The 15,363-nt window shown below is 40.6% G+C and overlaps 1 protein-coding gene across 1 annotated transcript in view; it reads left to right on the forward strand.

Moving 5' to 3' along the window:
- LOC116317854 (DENN/MADD domain containing 4C) overlaps nucleotides 1-15,363 on the forward strand; it is a 38,501-nt gene that overhangs the window by 6,795 nt on the left and 16,343 nt on the right. Inside the window, exons 2-5 of the mRNA XM_039609457.1 lie at nucleotides 7,770-8,080; nucleotides 13,085-13,337; nucleotides 13,425-13,494; nucleotides 15,099-15,268. Coding sequence (XP_039465391.1) covers nucleotides 7,782-8,080; nucleotides 13,085-13,337; nucleotides 13,425-13,494; nucleotides 15,099-15,268 — 792 coding nt within the window. The 5' untranslated portion in view covers nucleotides 7,770-7,781. The remainder of the gene's footprint in view (nucleotides 1-7,769; nucleotides 8,081-13,084; nucleotides 13,338-13,424; nucleotides 13,495-15,098; nucleotides 15,269-15,363) is intronic.

The following is a 15,363-nucleotide window of genomic DNA, read 5'->3' on the forward strand; positions in this document are numbered from 1 at the left end:
AGCTTACACCTCTGTTTACGAATGCTTTAAAGCTTTTAGCGCTAATTTCTTGTCAACACCGGCGTTTGTGACCACTACCAAGTTTTATTTGCTCGCCAGATGATAAAAAGTAGCAATAAAATTGTCTTTTGCTGCTATTTTTCTTCATGTATGTCTAAAACTAAAACTAGGCTTTTTTCAGAAGTCTCTGAGTCTGCCTTTACAGAGAGCATGGCAGCTAAGCTGAATGTACCCTTGAAAGATCAATTTCCTCAGCCAGAGTAACACTAGTCGCAGGGTCGTGCAGCCTGGTATTGTTAGGCCTCGGTTGCTATGGCAGCGGCATGTATTATAAGCTGTTTGTATGGTTGTGGGGTGTGTGGTGAATGCACGTGGGACTCTAGTGCTTCTTGCTTTAAAGTAGTGTGCCCGCCACTGTGGGCACACCTGATGACATCAGGGGATGTTTGGCCCTGCGAGAAAAGAAGATAAGCAATGTCAGTGCCGTTGGTGGATGTGACCTGATTGTACTCCACAGTGACAGATACCAGTAGCTGTATGAGCTATTCAGTTGCTAACCTACCCTCTCTATTGTACACAATCAATGTAGTATAAACTATCACAGATTAATCCTAGTTCTAATAGCAACCTGGTAACAGCAAATAATGTGTTCCTTCAATGACCCATTTTCTGAAAACAGGAAATGATATGCGGTGGCGTCTCTGTGGTGGATGTCATTGATCATAGCCCAAAATGACAACAAGTATTTACGTTAACCTGCATTGAATTTGAATTTATTTATTTATTTAAAAGGGACAGTGCAGTTTAACATAGTTCAAGTGCAAGACATGAGACTGATGTACCGCACATAGGTTTATAGCTACTGCTAATTTTCAACAATTGTCCCTTGTTGGGCTTACAGTCTAAATAAATACATATTACAATAAAACATACATTTTCATAAAACCAAATTACATCATAAATACAATTACAATTAATAAACAATAATTTAAAATAAAATTAAAATCATCAGATAAAATGACTACAACTTTGGTTTCCCTTTAACCACACTTTAACCTTCAATGTAAAGGATCTAATGTCTGTAATCGGTTTGATATCGGTTGGAAGTGTGTTCCACAGATGGCAGGCCTTTATAGAAAAAGCTGACTGACCGAATGTAGATCTGCGATATAATATCTTGCAGTGCCGTTCACCTTACTCCTAGTAACACGATTACTGTCTTGTCTCTGAATGTATCTATTGAGACACTCTGGGGCCATCCTATTTATACATTTAAAAACTAATTTAGTTTTTAATTAACTTCCATTAACCCATTAGAAATAATATTAATGCAGCACAACAGCGAAACCTAGGTAATATGATAACCGCAGTTCAGTTTTATTTACATAGTGCCAAATCACGGCAGCAGGTGCCTCAAGGTGCTTTATATTGTAAGGTAAAGAGCCTACAATAATACAAATATGACCTGAACATCCACTTGGTGACAGTAGGAAGGATAACCTCCTTTTAAAAGGAAGAACTCTCTAGCAGAACCAGGTTTAGGGAAGGGCGGACAAAAAACACACAGTGGAAGAGAGCCAGAGATTAATGATAACTAATGATTAAATGCAGAGTGGTGTGTAAACACATAGCGAGTGAAGAAGAAACACTAAGTGCATCATGGGAAGCCTCACACAGCCTAGGCTTATTGGAGCGTAACTAAGGGAGGGTTCAGGGTCACCTGATCCAGTCCCAACTTCATGCTTTATCAAAAAGGAAAGTTTTAAGCCTTTCCTTCGAAAGTATTGAGGGTGTCTGCCTCCTGGATCCAAACTGGGTGCTGGTTCTAGAGTAGAGGGGTGCAACCTGGGGTGATATGTTACTATGAGTTCTTTAAGATAAGATGAGGCCTGATTATTCCTGATTAAGGATGTTGGATTTACCAGGGAGCCAATGAAGAGAAGCCAGTTTGGTCGAAACATGCTCTCCCTTTCTAGACCCTGTCAGTGCTCTCGCTGCAGCATTTGTTTAATTCAGTACTGAATGTATTGTTCTTTGAAAAAAGGGAGCTAATTGCATGAAAGCAAAATGTCATACCAAGTCTTATGAATGGCACGCCAGCCTCGATGTTGTATTTTAGCATTTTTTGTGAAGTATGTGCTTCACTGGTTTAGTGAACATTCACAGGGAAGCAAAATCCCTAAGTGGTAATCTATGCCAATTATCTTAGGAAGCTGTATGACTCACAGCCTTGATATTTTTCATGCCAGCATGACTGTTTTACAGGAGATGGCATGCAGAGGTTAAACTGTGCATGCTATCCAGCAAAGCCGACTCTTACAAGTCAAGAAAAGGAACCTAAAGTCCTTTCCTGCTGGTCACTTTCTTACAAATACAAGAAAATGAGGCACTGTTGAGTAGTTGCTGTTACCTGATTGATCCACAGCCGGAACTACTGTAACAATGAAGGCAGTCAATGAATATTACATTTCATTTGCCTCACTGTATCTCATTAGGGATATATTCAGGTAGTCAAACCTACCCAACTCCCTCCTCGTATTGTCCAGCTGTAATCAATATTTTTATCTTATGGCTCAAATGACTATAACATAAAAGGTGTTGCTCAAAGTAACTGCAGTTCCCTTTAGCATGAGTACACGAGGTCTTACACTGTGTCTAAACTGGGAGCTTTGAACTTTGCTTTTATTTCAGTTTCACCGCTCACTCTTTTGGTCACTCCCACTCTTTGTTGCTCTCTTGCTGGTATAGTCCCTTTAATGGGAATTAAATGTGTATGCGTGTGTCCCTCTTGCTCCTACGCCACCACAGCTCAACTAAGTGTTTAGCCTAGCTTGACTCCTCTGGGAGCATTGACGTGTACTCTTATTTGAGCCAAGTTCTAACATAAAAAGAGCTGAAGTGAAACTGAGTATTGAAAACAACAAAAAGTGTCCGTGGAGCTGCTGTCTGTACTTTTCGTGCGGTGAACTCAGTTTTTCCGGTCAACTTGTCAACCAATCAGCATACGACCGACACACTCGAGCAATGTGCAGTTGGGATTTGGAGGCAGCACGTTGCCATTGGTTGAAACCCTCTCTTCGTGGGCAAATACGCACTTGCAGCGCCATAAATTAAGTATAATGGCTTTTTCATGGTTTTATGGTTTTTCAAGGTTTCATATTTGTCTGCTGTCACCAGGGAGCTGTTGTTGGTCTATCAATCAGCCGGGGAAAAGAGCCAAGTTACAAGATACAAAGAGCTGAAATGACACTGACTGTTCTTCATGTCTGTGCTTTTCATGCTGTCTTTGATGTTTTTTCACGCTTCTGCAGTTTGTAAACTCCACAGTCACTTCCTTTATTGTTTCAGCCAATCAGCGTTTGACCTGCACATGAATATCTTCCACATTAAGCTGTGGTCTGTTGTGGTTTGTGTAGCATATACCCATGGAAACGGACACAAATGTGGTACTATAAAGCCACCATAACGTGTGGTGACAGAGAGAAATTTTGGGAGAAAGTAGGGTGAGCTTAAATTAGGTGAATAATTTTTATACTTTTATTTTTTTCCTTTTTATGTATTTTTACGCCTTTTTGCTTAATGATAGTAGGAAACATTGGCACTGTACTGCCTGCACCTCACAATTACTGCCTTTGCCCCCTCCACCACTTCCACCACCATCACTACCACCATTATCACTACCACCACTACTATCTTGACTTCGTTTTTGGTATGAGTGCCTTTACAAATATTTTTTTAATTAATTATTTACACAAATATTTCTTTCAGTTTGGTCAAAATATTCTAGCAGACCACCAAAGAACCTATCTTTTTTTGAGTCTTTGTCCTGTTTTCCTCCCCTCACCCCCAACTGCTCGTGGCAGATGGCTCTTCCTCCTGAGCTTAATTCTGCTGGAGGTTTCTTCCTGTTAAAAGGGAGTTTTTCTTTCCCACTGTCGCCAAAGCGCTTGCTCTAGTTGGGGGTTTCTCTTTTTTCTTTGTATTATTGTAGGGTCTTTACAATATAAGTTGCCTTGAGGCAGCTTTTGTTGTGATTTGACCCTATATAAATAAAATTGAATTGAAATTAACTGGATGGTTACTAGTTATTAATAGTATTAATATTGTTTTCAAAATGTTTTCACTATTTATTTAGGTTCTATATGGAAGTAAGTTAGCGTTAGCTGATAAATTGAAACTCATTTGCTTTCTGGCTCCACAATATCAGACTCCAAAGTCCTAAGACCTATTTTATAAACTAATATGTGCAACTGTGGCTATATCCATCTTTTACATACAGTTTATGGGTTTAGCATATTGTAAATGTAAATTAAAATAAATGTCAAATTTCAGTTACTGGCTTAGAAGCTAATGGTCAGTTCATGTTTGTGGACTAAACATTTGAATCGGAGTATGAAGTCCACAAAAAAATGCAGGTGTTATGAACAGGTATAGTACAGGTAGCTGCTCATTTGTAACAGACTCCCTGGACCATTTTCCACGTCAAGTGTTTTGGCTGTAAAGAGGCACTTATTTACCCACAAACACAGAAAACCCATCCAGTCAATGTTTAAACCACCAGAGAACATTTATTGGCCACTTTGGTGAGAGCACATTTAACAGTGTGGTTTGTTGCTGTGCAAATATGGAGAAAACAGCATTTTGCTTTTAAACAGGGTTTTGACAAGTGAGATGTAGCCATGGATACTGTGCAGTAAATCTTTTCAGAGCAATAAGTCTTAACTCTGTCTCTGCAATGATGTTGTCACATAATAGTAGTGATATCTAGACACAAAAATAAACAAGTATCAGGGACATGACTAAACGTAGAGCAAATAAACACACAGCCATGAGTACAGAGATAAATAGATGTTATTGACTGAAGCGAGTAAACCCGGTCAGGTAGATCTCGATAGATCGCGGATCCCTTCTGCCTCTTACCTCCTGTCTTCATTAATGCACTTTTTTATTGCGTTTTCTGTTGGCGGAAAAAGTAGAAATCATTCCGCTGCCTCGTACACACGACATTAACCTTTACTGGTTTCGCTGCTTAAATGGCTGTGTTGACGCATTGCGCTCGGCTCTTTTTACTGGAGCGTTTTCCCAGCATTGTAATGAAAAGGAGGCCGTATCCTGGGCAAATGTCCAGTTTTAACTGTTGAAAGTTACCTGGACCGTAGAGCTGGCAGTCTTCTCGAAACAAATCAATTTTGGCACATTCTCATAGGCAGCAAGCCAAGTTTGAGCCCAGATAGTGTCACTGCATGAATTCTTCATTTTAATGAGTCATGTCCTGTATGACAATAATGAAACATAACTTGAAATGTCTGTGACACAGATTATACCGTGGTTGTCCCAGAATGTATGCTGTCAGTGGTTGAGAATCTAGGAAGGATTTGAAACTGTGTGGAAAGTGTGTTTGGTGTGTTTGCCTCACTGTAGCTGAATAATTCCTCCCAGGTAGGCCAATCTACCACACCTTGAACTGCAGCCTCCTGCACACAAACGCAGCCTCACGTGTATTCTTTTAGATTTTCACCTCTCCCAACTTTCAGAATGCCTGCATTGTTGCTTCATGATAATACCGTGGAATTATTGCAGTGCGTTATCATGTCGACCGGTAAAAATAGAAACAAGAAGACTACAAAGAACTGCATTAAGACTGTCATAAAGTTCAGGGCTGTCTGTGGCTGTACAAAGTGGCTTTTTTTTCTGTCCTGCTGCAGATGCTGACTCACCAGTGGAAAAACTGAACTTCCTGAGTTGGTCCTAAAAGCTCTTTGAAGAGGGCATAGACGTGCTTGCCTTAAGACTATAATGTGGAGCCTTTTCCCTTTTTAAACACCCCAAAATGACCGGTTTTATATATTTCTTCACTTGCCTACTTACATTATGCTTCCAAAAATGTAAAGACCAGGAGAAATCCATAATTATATTTAATGTACCGCTCTGTTTTATTTGTAGTTTCCTGCCGATTGCATGTCATCCCGTTTACTCGAACCAGCTAACAAGCCAGCATGTATAGTATAACAAAGAGAAAAGTGGCGGGCTGCCCCACTATTGATTTTAACTCATAATGTTGTCTGTGGTGGTTTTATGGGTGGTCGTTGGCTTATATGAGCTTCAGGAATTACTCACACTAACGTCACTTGTGCCTCGCTTATTAGAATGAAATAGCAATAAATGACTGAGTTACTTCACATGGATCATCACTGGCAGTGGTGAAGACATCCCATAATCCCATGCTACTTCATTATGGCTTCAAGCTGCATCTTCAATAAGTGTTTTGATTGTGAAAACCGTTGTGGGAGAAATTATAAAAAGTAACTAAGTCACTTTCTCCTTGTTCGCTCTGTTTCTTAACTGTTTAAGTGGCAGATTTGAGATGTATATTTACCTCACTATCTACTGAGGGACCACCTGTTATAAACTTGGCAGTTGTGGTGATATTGAGCTTCAAGGAAACTCTTTTAGTTTTATTCGCAGAACCATCCTGTGTGTTCTCTGCGTTTTTTACCATACAGCAGTGTGTGACTGTGTTGCGTCTTGGTCTGTAACTGATTACTAAGTCCCTGACAGTGAACTTTATACTTGGCATTGTGACTCAAAGGTTTACTGGGAAAACATAAACCTCTATTAGAAGTTCTCCTCGAAAACATGCAATACATGATGCCTAAAGGCGCATTATGCCAGTGCCAGCCCAGTTTGAGACCATATTTCAGCTGTTTTATAGACTTGGATGTCTGCTTGATTTACACTCTCAGTGGCATTTCTGAGCATTCCTCCAGCCTCGGCCGCTCTGCCTTGGCTCGTTGCAGCCACCAGAGCTTTAACTCTCCCGACTTGTTTGGAGCAGTGCGGTGATGTACAGTGACAAGGGTGTTTGGGAATGCCAGCAGATTCAGTCCTCCCGTTAAATCTTGTGTTTCCCTAGTGTGTGTGCGCTCCGGTGGGGTGCGACAGTCTTAAAGGATCCTTTCATTGCATTGACCACAGTATTTAGATTCTGGGGAATGCATGTGAAACCCATCCTACTGTCTCAAAGTCAAATGTTCTTCTGGCTAAGATGTACTTTCTGCTGCAGTTATAGTTACAGACCTGCAGATCTTTGATGTACGTGACCTACATGAAGGATGTCATTTTACCTTGTGTGCCACATGCAGCCCACTTTGATCTTCAATCTGGCCTTTCTGTCAGTGAAAAGAAGTTTAACTACAGATTTGATCTCTGACATGTCTTTAATGTAAGATAACGAAGTGCAGTTTCAACAACACATCTCACTTTTTCTAGGAAAATAAATAAATATGTTAGCATGCCTCTTTGGGATAAATTGTAATAAATGTATGTATAAAACTGAAATAGCAGAAAATGCTCTGTTAGCTCATTGCACAGACTGTCCTGTAATTGTGAAACAGAATTTTTTTGCAAGCTGACAGGATATGTCCCTTTTTACTTTGAACCTAAAATCATAAATCATACATTTCTACAGTAGATGGTGAAAAAACAGGAAATTTTCTGTCATTTACTTGTTTATCTGTTGCTTCATTACATAAATGGAGGTCTGTACCAGTAGTTAAAACTCCAAAATTTATGCCCTCCTTCACATTTTCCAGATCCACCCAGTTGGATTGGATTAGAGTCTTTTGCAGGCTAATTTTGTTTGACACCCCTGTCATTTGTGCTTTGCAAGAACATTTAAATACAGTATAGAATAGAAGGCTACAAGAAGTTTCGCTGTATATGAGGTTGAAATCAAAAATGTTAATTTTTTTTATGTTCTTTCTTCTCAGGTACATCCAGCCATGATTGAGGACAAGGGTCACCGCGTGACCGACTACTTTGTGGTGGCCGGGCTGACCGACAAGTCCACGCCCCTGGAGCAGGACCTGTCGGAGACTAAATCCACTGGGCCCAAAGCGCCCATCACTGACTTGGCCGTCATTAACAAGTCAGCAGGGGAAACGGTGCCTGAAGGCTTCACTTGTATCGAGAGCACCTACAGCGGCCAGCCAGCCAACCTTAATCATGGCAGTCTCAAGAGCCCTGAGCTCTTCCTCTGCTACAAGAGAGGACGGGGTAAACCTCCACTGATTGACATCGGGTGAGTCAGCCATTTATTTACAGTATGCTGGTGTTTGTAATCACAAACGCTCATTTGCCTGCAGCAGGAGGAGACCATTATAAGTGGGGTTATTTACCAGTTTTAGAAACTGGGTTTGACTGATGAATATCGTGAGGAAAATAAAACTGCTTCATGTGTTTAAAATGATGTAATCAGTACACAAGTTCTCCTGTAAGCTGTAAATTCAGACAGGTGAAATATGTATGATTCGTCCAGCCAAGTATATAAAAATGAGGAACGAGATTTTATATCATCCACTTTGTCGTGAATCTTTAGGCTCATCCTACTGCTCTGATTTCTCGCTGTGTTATTATGATTAAGGCAGGTTAGAGAAAGAAGTGAGCTTGTGTGGAAGAGAAACAAGCTGATCAATTACACCTGCAACAAATTGCTGTAATTGCTGTGCAGATTGCTAGCTGGCATGCTGGCAGTTGATCATATGCAGAAAGCAGCCCAGTGGTGAAAAATCTGATCAATCAGCTAAGTGGATCGTTAGTGTGCCGGTGCTGTCACGTCCTCATTCAGAATTTCACATGAAAAACCTTTTCACCAGCATCATTTGATGATTGTCACGGTCGAAAACCCCTTTTTTGGTTTTTGTTTTTTTTTTTTCCCCCCTGCCAATCAAAACCTGGCCCTGTTAGGTTTGTCATTTTGTTTTTTGTACCTGACAAAACATTACTGCAGACATTCAGGAAGTAGGCGAGTTAGCTGTTTATTCACTCTCCCCTATTTTGTGACAGAGTTCCCCCTCTCCGCCACGCCTCTTGGCTCGTATCTGACGATAGAAATTTCCCTGCTTCCTACTATTATGTTTTAAAAGGGAACTCCAATATATTTCACTTCACGCAGCGAGGTATGCCCTAAGCCTCACTAGCCTCACAGGAAGCCGAACTTTTAATCTACATCTCATCAGCAGCAGCACTTTATCCTGTTACCTGAGTGAAGGAGCAGTATCTCATGCAGTAATGCATCTTTCAGAACAGTGACGCAACAGCCCGAGGCATTCACGTTCTTCACACACCTGAGCTTTGTCTAAAGCCTGTTTTCTTTTTTTTCTTTTTTTCTTTTTTTTCTTTTTTTTTCCCTCCTGCTAACAAACTGGAATTTGCAGTTACAACTGCCAGCATTTTCCTGCTCCCTCTCTGCAAGATTCCCCTCCTGTCTGCAAAATCAAGACTGGATTAAATAAAAAAAAACGTCGATCTGCTGCCTCAGACTTTATTCTCATTCTGTAATGAATCTGGTTTATTTCACATGCTACTAATGTGATTTCCTCCTCCTAGGTATCGCTTTATAGCCGTGACTCCCTGCACACACAGAAGATTGTATGCAAAGTCATATTTCCTCCATGAGATTGTGCAATCCCCCTCAGCATGCAAATAGGAAAAAAAATAGAAGTAAACTTGCAAAGCTGCTTTGTACTTTGTCATCATCAGTTGAGACACTTAGTCATCGATGCCTCTGATTAGGCTGAGTAACAGCGTGGCCTTCTCACAGGTTACTGTTAACAAATATTTAGACTCTTAATGTAAAATTTGTGAATTTAATACTAAAGCTGTTTGAGAAGATGCTTCTTTTCACTCCACCTTCCGCTTGTCCAGTGAAAGAATAAATGTAAATCTAGTGAAGCGTAAATCATTTATCGCTCCTTCTGTTGTCCAACATTCCCAGCCCGGGGCTCCAGAGCATGACTGCTTACCGTGCCCATTAGGACCCTGTTTTTGTTGCCTAAATGAGAATTTTGCTGGCAACTGTCCTCCCCGCCTCTTTAGATTTGTCCTGCACTCTTTTCAGAATAAATGGAGTGTTTCAGGACTATTATATCTGCAACGGCTGGCCCTGCCCATGGATCAGAAAGTGTGTTTTTAGTCCTAGTTTGAAGAGGGTAGGAGTCAAAGCTTTTGGCCTCCCACATGGCATTGTCCAGATGGAAAGGGAGGACATGGAGCATGCTGCTACAGAAGCCCTGCAGTCATGCAAAAAATAAAAAAAAATAAAAAATCCAACACAGTGGGGCACTGATTGCTTTCCAGACTGCAGCTCTTGGCTGTGTGAAATTCAATGTGGGAGCGAGCAGGTTGCAGAGACAGGTAGTGCACAGAACGTTTTTAGCTGTAACATTTAAAGGGTTTAATCTGTTGTGAGCTGGATACGAGAACCACTTTACTGTCTGGGATGTGAATGAGTCAGCTACTAAGTCTGAATCACATCACTCACTGAAGACAGACTTCTTACCGAGGCTTTAAAGAGAAACCAGAGCTTTCAGAACCAAGTAAGCAGTGCTGACCACACACTGATCCTCTCTGTAAAACAGGAGAACCAGAGATTATTCTTACCACAGAGCCACAGTTTAACCCCTTCATTTAGTGTCTCGCAGGCATACACTTTGTTTCCCATGGGAAGGATGCTTTCATATAGTAGCAGCGCGTTGCTTATGCTTTGTCAGATTTGTGCGCCTGAAGAAATTGTAGTTTCTTGCATTTTAACTACGTAATTGGACTGAAGCAAAGCTGCGTGGAGTTTACAGAAATCAGTCCTTTTGTGTTTTTCTATAAGCATAATGTTTCTGACCACTTACGAGACTCAAAGCTACAGTTACTAGTATAAAACCCTTAGATCGGATAACTCCGCCTGCAGTTCCTGCTCATTTTAGCACCTTTCTGATTATTATTTGGGGTTTACAACTTGCACGGTTACTGTTTAGGTTGATCAGATTAAGCAGTAGCTGCTCCACACAGCAGAGCATTTAGCAATTAAAGAGGCAGATATCGGTGTAGCCCTAAAGAGGACATGAAGGAAAATGACTCTTTGATTGCTAATGTTTGTTTTTCCATTGCGGAAATATGTTTCCCAACACTGTGAGCATGTGATGTGTTAATATTTAGTGTGCAGTTTGTGGTGGTAACTCAGAGTCCAGATTAACCGTCTATGCAGTTTAGAGAATAATGTGATGTTGTAAGGTGACTTTATATCATGCAGATGGTGATTGTATACCAGGCATGTTGGTCTACGTCTTCTTATGAGCAGCACAGGATTCAAGTAATAGTAAACAGGGTTTGTTTTTTTTTTTAAGACGTGGGTAACTTTTCTGTTAGATCGAAGTTTTCTGTCATCTTCAGTCTTTTCTTTCTTTTGGTTTAGCTGCTGTTTGTTATTTCTTATCTGTGAACTAATTTAGTTGCTTATCTCTTTTATATCAAATATGTCCTCTTATCAGTTTTGGCGCTGCTCTGTTTGTCACTGTTTTCTATTGTCTGCGTCCAATCAGGAAATAAAAGTTGGTGCACGGAAGATGGAAATAGCTAGTAGGCATCAGTGTTGGTCAAGTTACTTGAAAAAAGTAATCAGTTACTAATTACTGATTACTTCCCCCAAAAAGTAATCCCGTTACTTTACTGATTACTTATTTTCAAAAGTAATCAATTACTTAGTTACTTAGTTACTTAGTTACTTTTTAAAAACACGATTTACAACCTGAATAGGTGATAAAGCGATAGATCTTTCAGCCCAATTCTACTTTTTCTGCATAATTCATCATACAAAATGTAATCAAATGGAAAAGTCTCTTTTTAAAACTTGTTTTATTAGTTTTAATCTTTTAACTTTATGCATCAAGCAAAAATTAAATTATATGCAACATTCTCTGACTGGAAGAAATTTGTTTAACATTTAAACCTATTTTCTGCACATTCCAGCACATAAAATAAAATATTTTTTTGTGTTTACACTCACTCTTTCAAATAGATGCAAGTAAAACACAGCAGAAAATAAATAAAATCAAAGACTAGCGGTCCTGTTGCTCTATTTTCACCTGTAAAGCAGGACTAGGGTAGGCGGAGGTTTACCCTGGTGCAGGTGTGCTGCAGCGGTCAGTGGAAGAATCCATGAGTTTCTCTGTGAATTTCACATTACGTCGTAGTACACTCGGTGCTTGCTTGGAAGTTTAGGGGTTTTTTCGCTGTAAAAGAAGTTTTCTTCCCACGCACAACGGACACTAATGTTTTTGTCACTTTTATGGAATCAAACTCAAAATAAGGTCAGTACTTCCACGCTTTAAACGCTGCATGCTACACTCTGTCCCACACTCGATATATTATGATCTGCACACAGCTGTTGTCACGAACGTCGCACTCGCCACGTCACTGTCATGAGACATTCTCGCAAAAATCACGGTTTTAGTAACGCAGTAACGCAGCGTTCCTACGTGAAAGTAACGGTAATCTAATTACCGTTTTTGCAATAGTAATCCCTTACATTACTCGTTACTTGAAAAAAGTAATCAGATTACAGTAACGCGTTACAAGTAACGCGTTACTGCCCATCTCTGGTAGGCATAGACGTAAGACAGCCGGGAATTTATCCTGTCAATAATTACTTTGGAGGATTCCTTGGAAACCTTCACTTCAGACTGTTAAGCTCATTACTCAGAAAATTTACTGCTTGGAAAAATATAACCAACCAAAGAGATATGCTATTTTTTTTCCTTTGGTTTTGCAGGGGGGCAAAGCTGTATTAGCACCCATAGTGTCACTACATTCACTTATTTATGATCTTTTTATCCTTCTATGGCAGTGTGAGTTCTGTTTATTTATCACAATGATTGGGAACAGTTCCCTGATTCTTTTCATCAAGTTCCATGTCTGTACCTCACATACCAGTGTGGTGGTGCTCTGCTACTTATGAGATGAAGTTGGTGGTGAGCCTCTAACTGTGAATGTAAAACTATGTATTGGTCCTCAGTGAGGACAAAAAGTGAATATGCATGAAGACCAAACGTGGCTACAATATGTGTAAAGTGAACTTTAACAGATTAAAGTTGCAGTTTGATTTTGGCAATATTGGATTTGATGAAAAAAAATGTAAAAAAAATAAAATTAAAAATAAAATTAAATATATAAATATTCAGAGGTATTAAAATTCTTCTAGTCTTCACCAATTTTTTTCCCAAAGTAACATTTTTACTTACTGTTTGTCTTACAGGGTGCTCTATGAAGGTAAGGAGCGTCTCATCCAGGGGTGTGAGGTCATCCAGGCAACACCATACGGACGCTGCGCGAATGTCAACAACAGCTCTGCAACCTCGCAGCGCATCTTCATCACCTTCCGCCGAGCACCACCCGTCCAGCCGCAGAATTCGCTGGCCGTGACGGACATTTGCGTCATCGTCACCAGCAAAGGCGAGACGCCGCCGCACACCTTCTGCAAAGTGGACAAGAACCTCAACTGCGGCATGGTGCGTCTGAATTTAGTTTTTTTATCTCTCTTTCGGTATCATCGGTGAAAGTTCAAACACGTAATAAGAGTGTGATCGATCTTTCAGTGGGGCTCCAGCGTGTTCCTGTGTTACAAGAAGTCGGTATCTGCGTCAAATTCCATCGGTTACAAAGCTGGTGAGTAAAAGTGATCAGTTTCAAAATCTTCAGCTGGTATCTGTTTCCTGCAGCTGCTGAACAGTGGTTACTGCTGTCACGTTTTTGTTTCCGTCAGTGTTTGATTCATCTGATTTCACCTCACTATCTAATTTTTTTTTTTTGAATGATTTGCCCATGTGGTGTTAAAGCTGTTTGCAAGAGCAGGTAGTTAATATATATATAACTGAAACAATGTTTTGTCTTATTTAAAACAGACAAGTGTTTGAAGTCAACGAAATTAAATGTAATGTTATCATAATGCGTACTGTAATATTATGCAAAACTTAAAAGGTTGACAGTAATAGTAAATACAATATATCAGTAATTCACTTTGATTGTTGTTTTACTGACCAGTTAGATAATAGTGTTTTAAACAGTAGAAGCAAGACAGAGTGTGTGTGAATGAGAGAGGCACATGTAACCGTTGGTTACACGTGGACTAGTTTAAATACCTGGGTCAGCCATCCAAAGCAACAAACAGTGCACAGGTGAGGTGTGTGAGAGTGCAGGCAGGGTGGAGATGGGTGGTGATGAGTGTCAGAGGTGAAGTGTGACAGAAGGATTGCAACAAGAGTGAAAGGCATTGTTTACAGGACAGTAGTGAGACCTGCTTTCGTGTATAGTTTAAGGACAGCGGCACTGACACAAGGATAGGAGGCCGAGCTGGAGGTGGCAAAGCTGAAGACGCTAAGACTTTCATTGAGCTGGATGGACAAGATTATAAATGAGTGTATCGGAGGGACAGTTCAGGTTGAGCAGTCTGGAGACAAACTTGGAGAGCGAGGCTGAGATGGTTTGGACCTGTGCAGAGAAGGGACAGCAGGGACAGTAGATATACTGGACAAACGGTGTCCAGGCAGGAGGAAAAGGGGAAGATGTTTTGCAGTCATGAGTCTTTCCAAAATGTGCATCTATGTTAAACACTGATAACAAAACTGCAGCAGCGAGACGTGTTGGCGCATTGTGTGTCCTCACAATGGCCCCTGCTTACGTGTTTAGGTCACCTTCAGCGTGTATCGCTGATCTTTGTGTGACATTTTCACTGACTGAAAGCTTCCGCAGCAGTTTGGCCTTCTGAGCGCTGCGTTGCGTAACGTCATCAGCGTTCACATGTGCACACACACACACAAACATACACGCCCTGTGGAAACATGCATGCTGGCTTTATCTTCTGGCCGACCTTTTTCCTGTGAAGTGGCTATTTATTCATCTCGGACAACTGCACTTCCTGCCACACCCTTTTGTGCTTCTGCTGTGCATGTGTGTGTGTTCATGCATGCTCAGAAGAATGTGTGTTTTTTCATAGCGACAGACATCAAGTTGAGCATCTTATTTCCTCAAAATGAATTATACAGGCTGCTGACTGTAAGAGCATCAGAGTTTCAAAATACTGATCTCCCTTTTCTTAAAGGTAGTAGTTTAATCCTTGCAGGGAGGCTGGGATTAAAGGCCTGCCTGGAAGTTTAGGACCTATTCGAACTATTCAATAAGCTTAAATGTTACCATGTGTCTTGCTCTGAACAACCACATTGTTTCATCATGTGATTTTTATTTATTTGTTTGTGTGTTATTGTGTGCTCCAGGTCTAATCTTTCGTTACCCAGAAGAGGACTATGAGTCTTTCCCTCTGTCAGAGTCTGTACCTCTGTTCTGTTTGCCCATGGGTGCCAACATCGAGTGCTGGGCACCGAACACTCGTGACCCTCTGCCTGTCTTTTCTACATTTGTCTTAACCATCTCCTCTGGTGAAAAGGTAAGACATAGCTACCAAAGGAAGATTTAAATTTAAGTGTTTAAAACTCTCTGCCTAGCCAAAATGTTTCTTTAACGTCCACCTCTTGTTGCCAG

This window comes from Oreochromis aureus, linkage group 3 (genome assembly GCF_013358895.1).
Source record: "Oreochromis aureus strain Israel breed Guangdong linkage group 3, ZZ_aureus, whole genome shotgun sequence".
In the NCBI taxonomy this organism is placed as follows: Eukaryota; Metazoa; Chordata; class Actinopteri; order Cichliformes; family Cichlidae; genus Oreochromis; species Oreochromis aureus.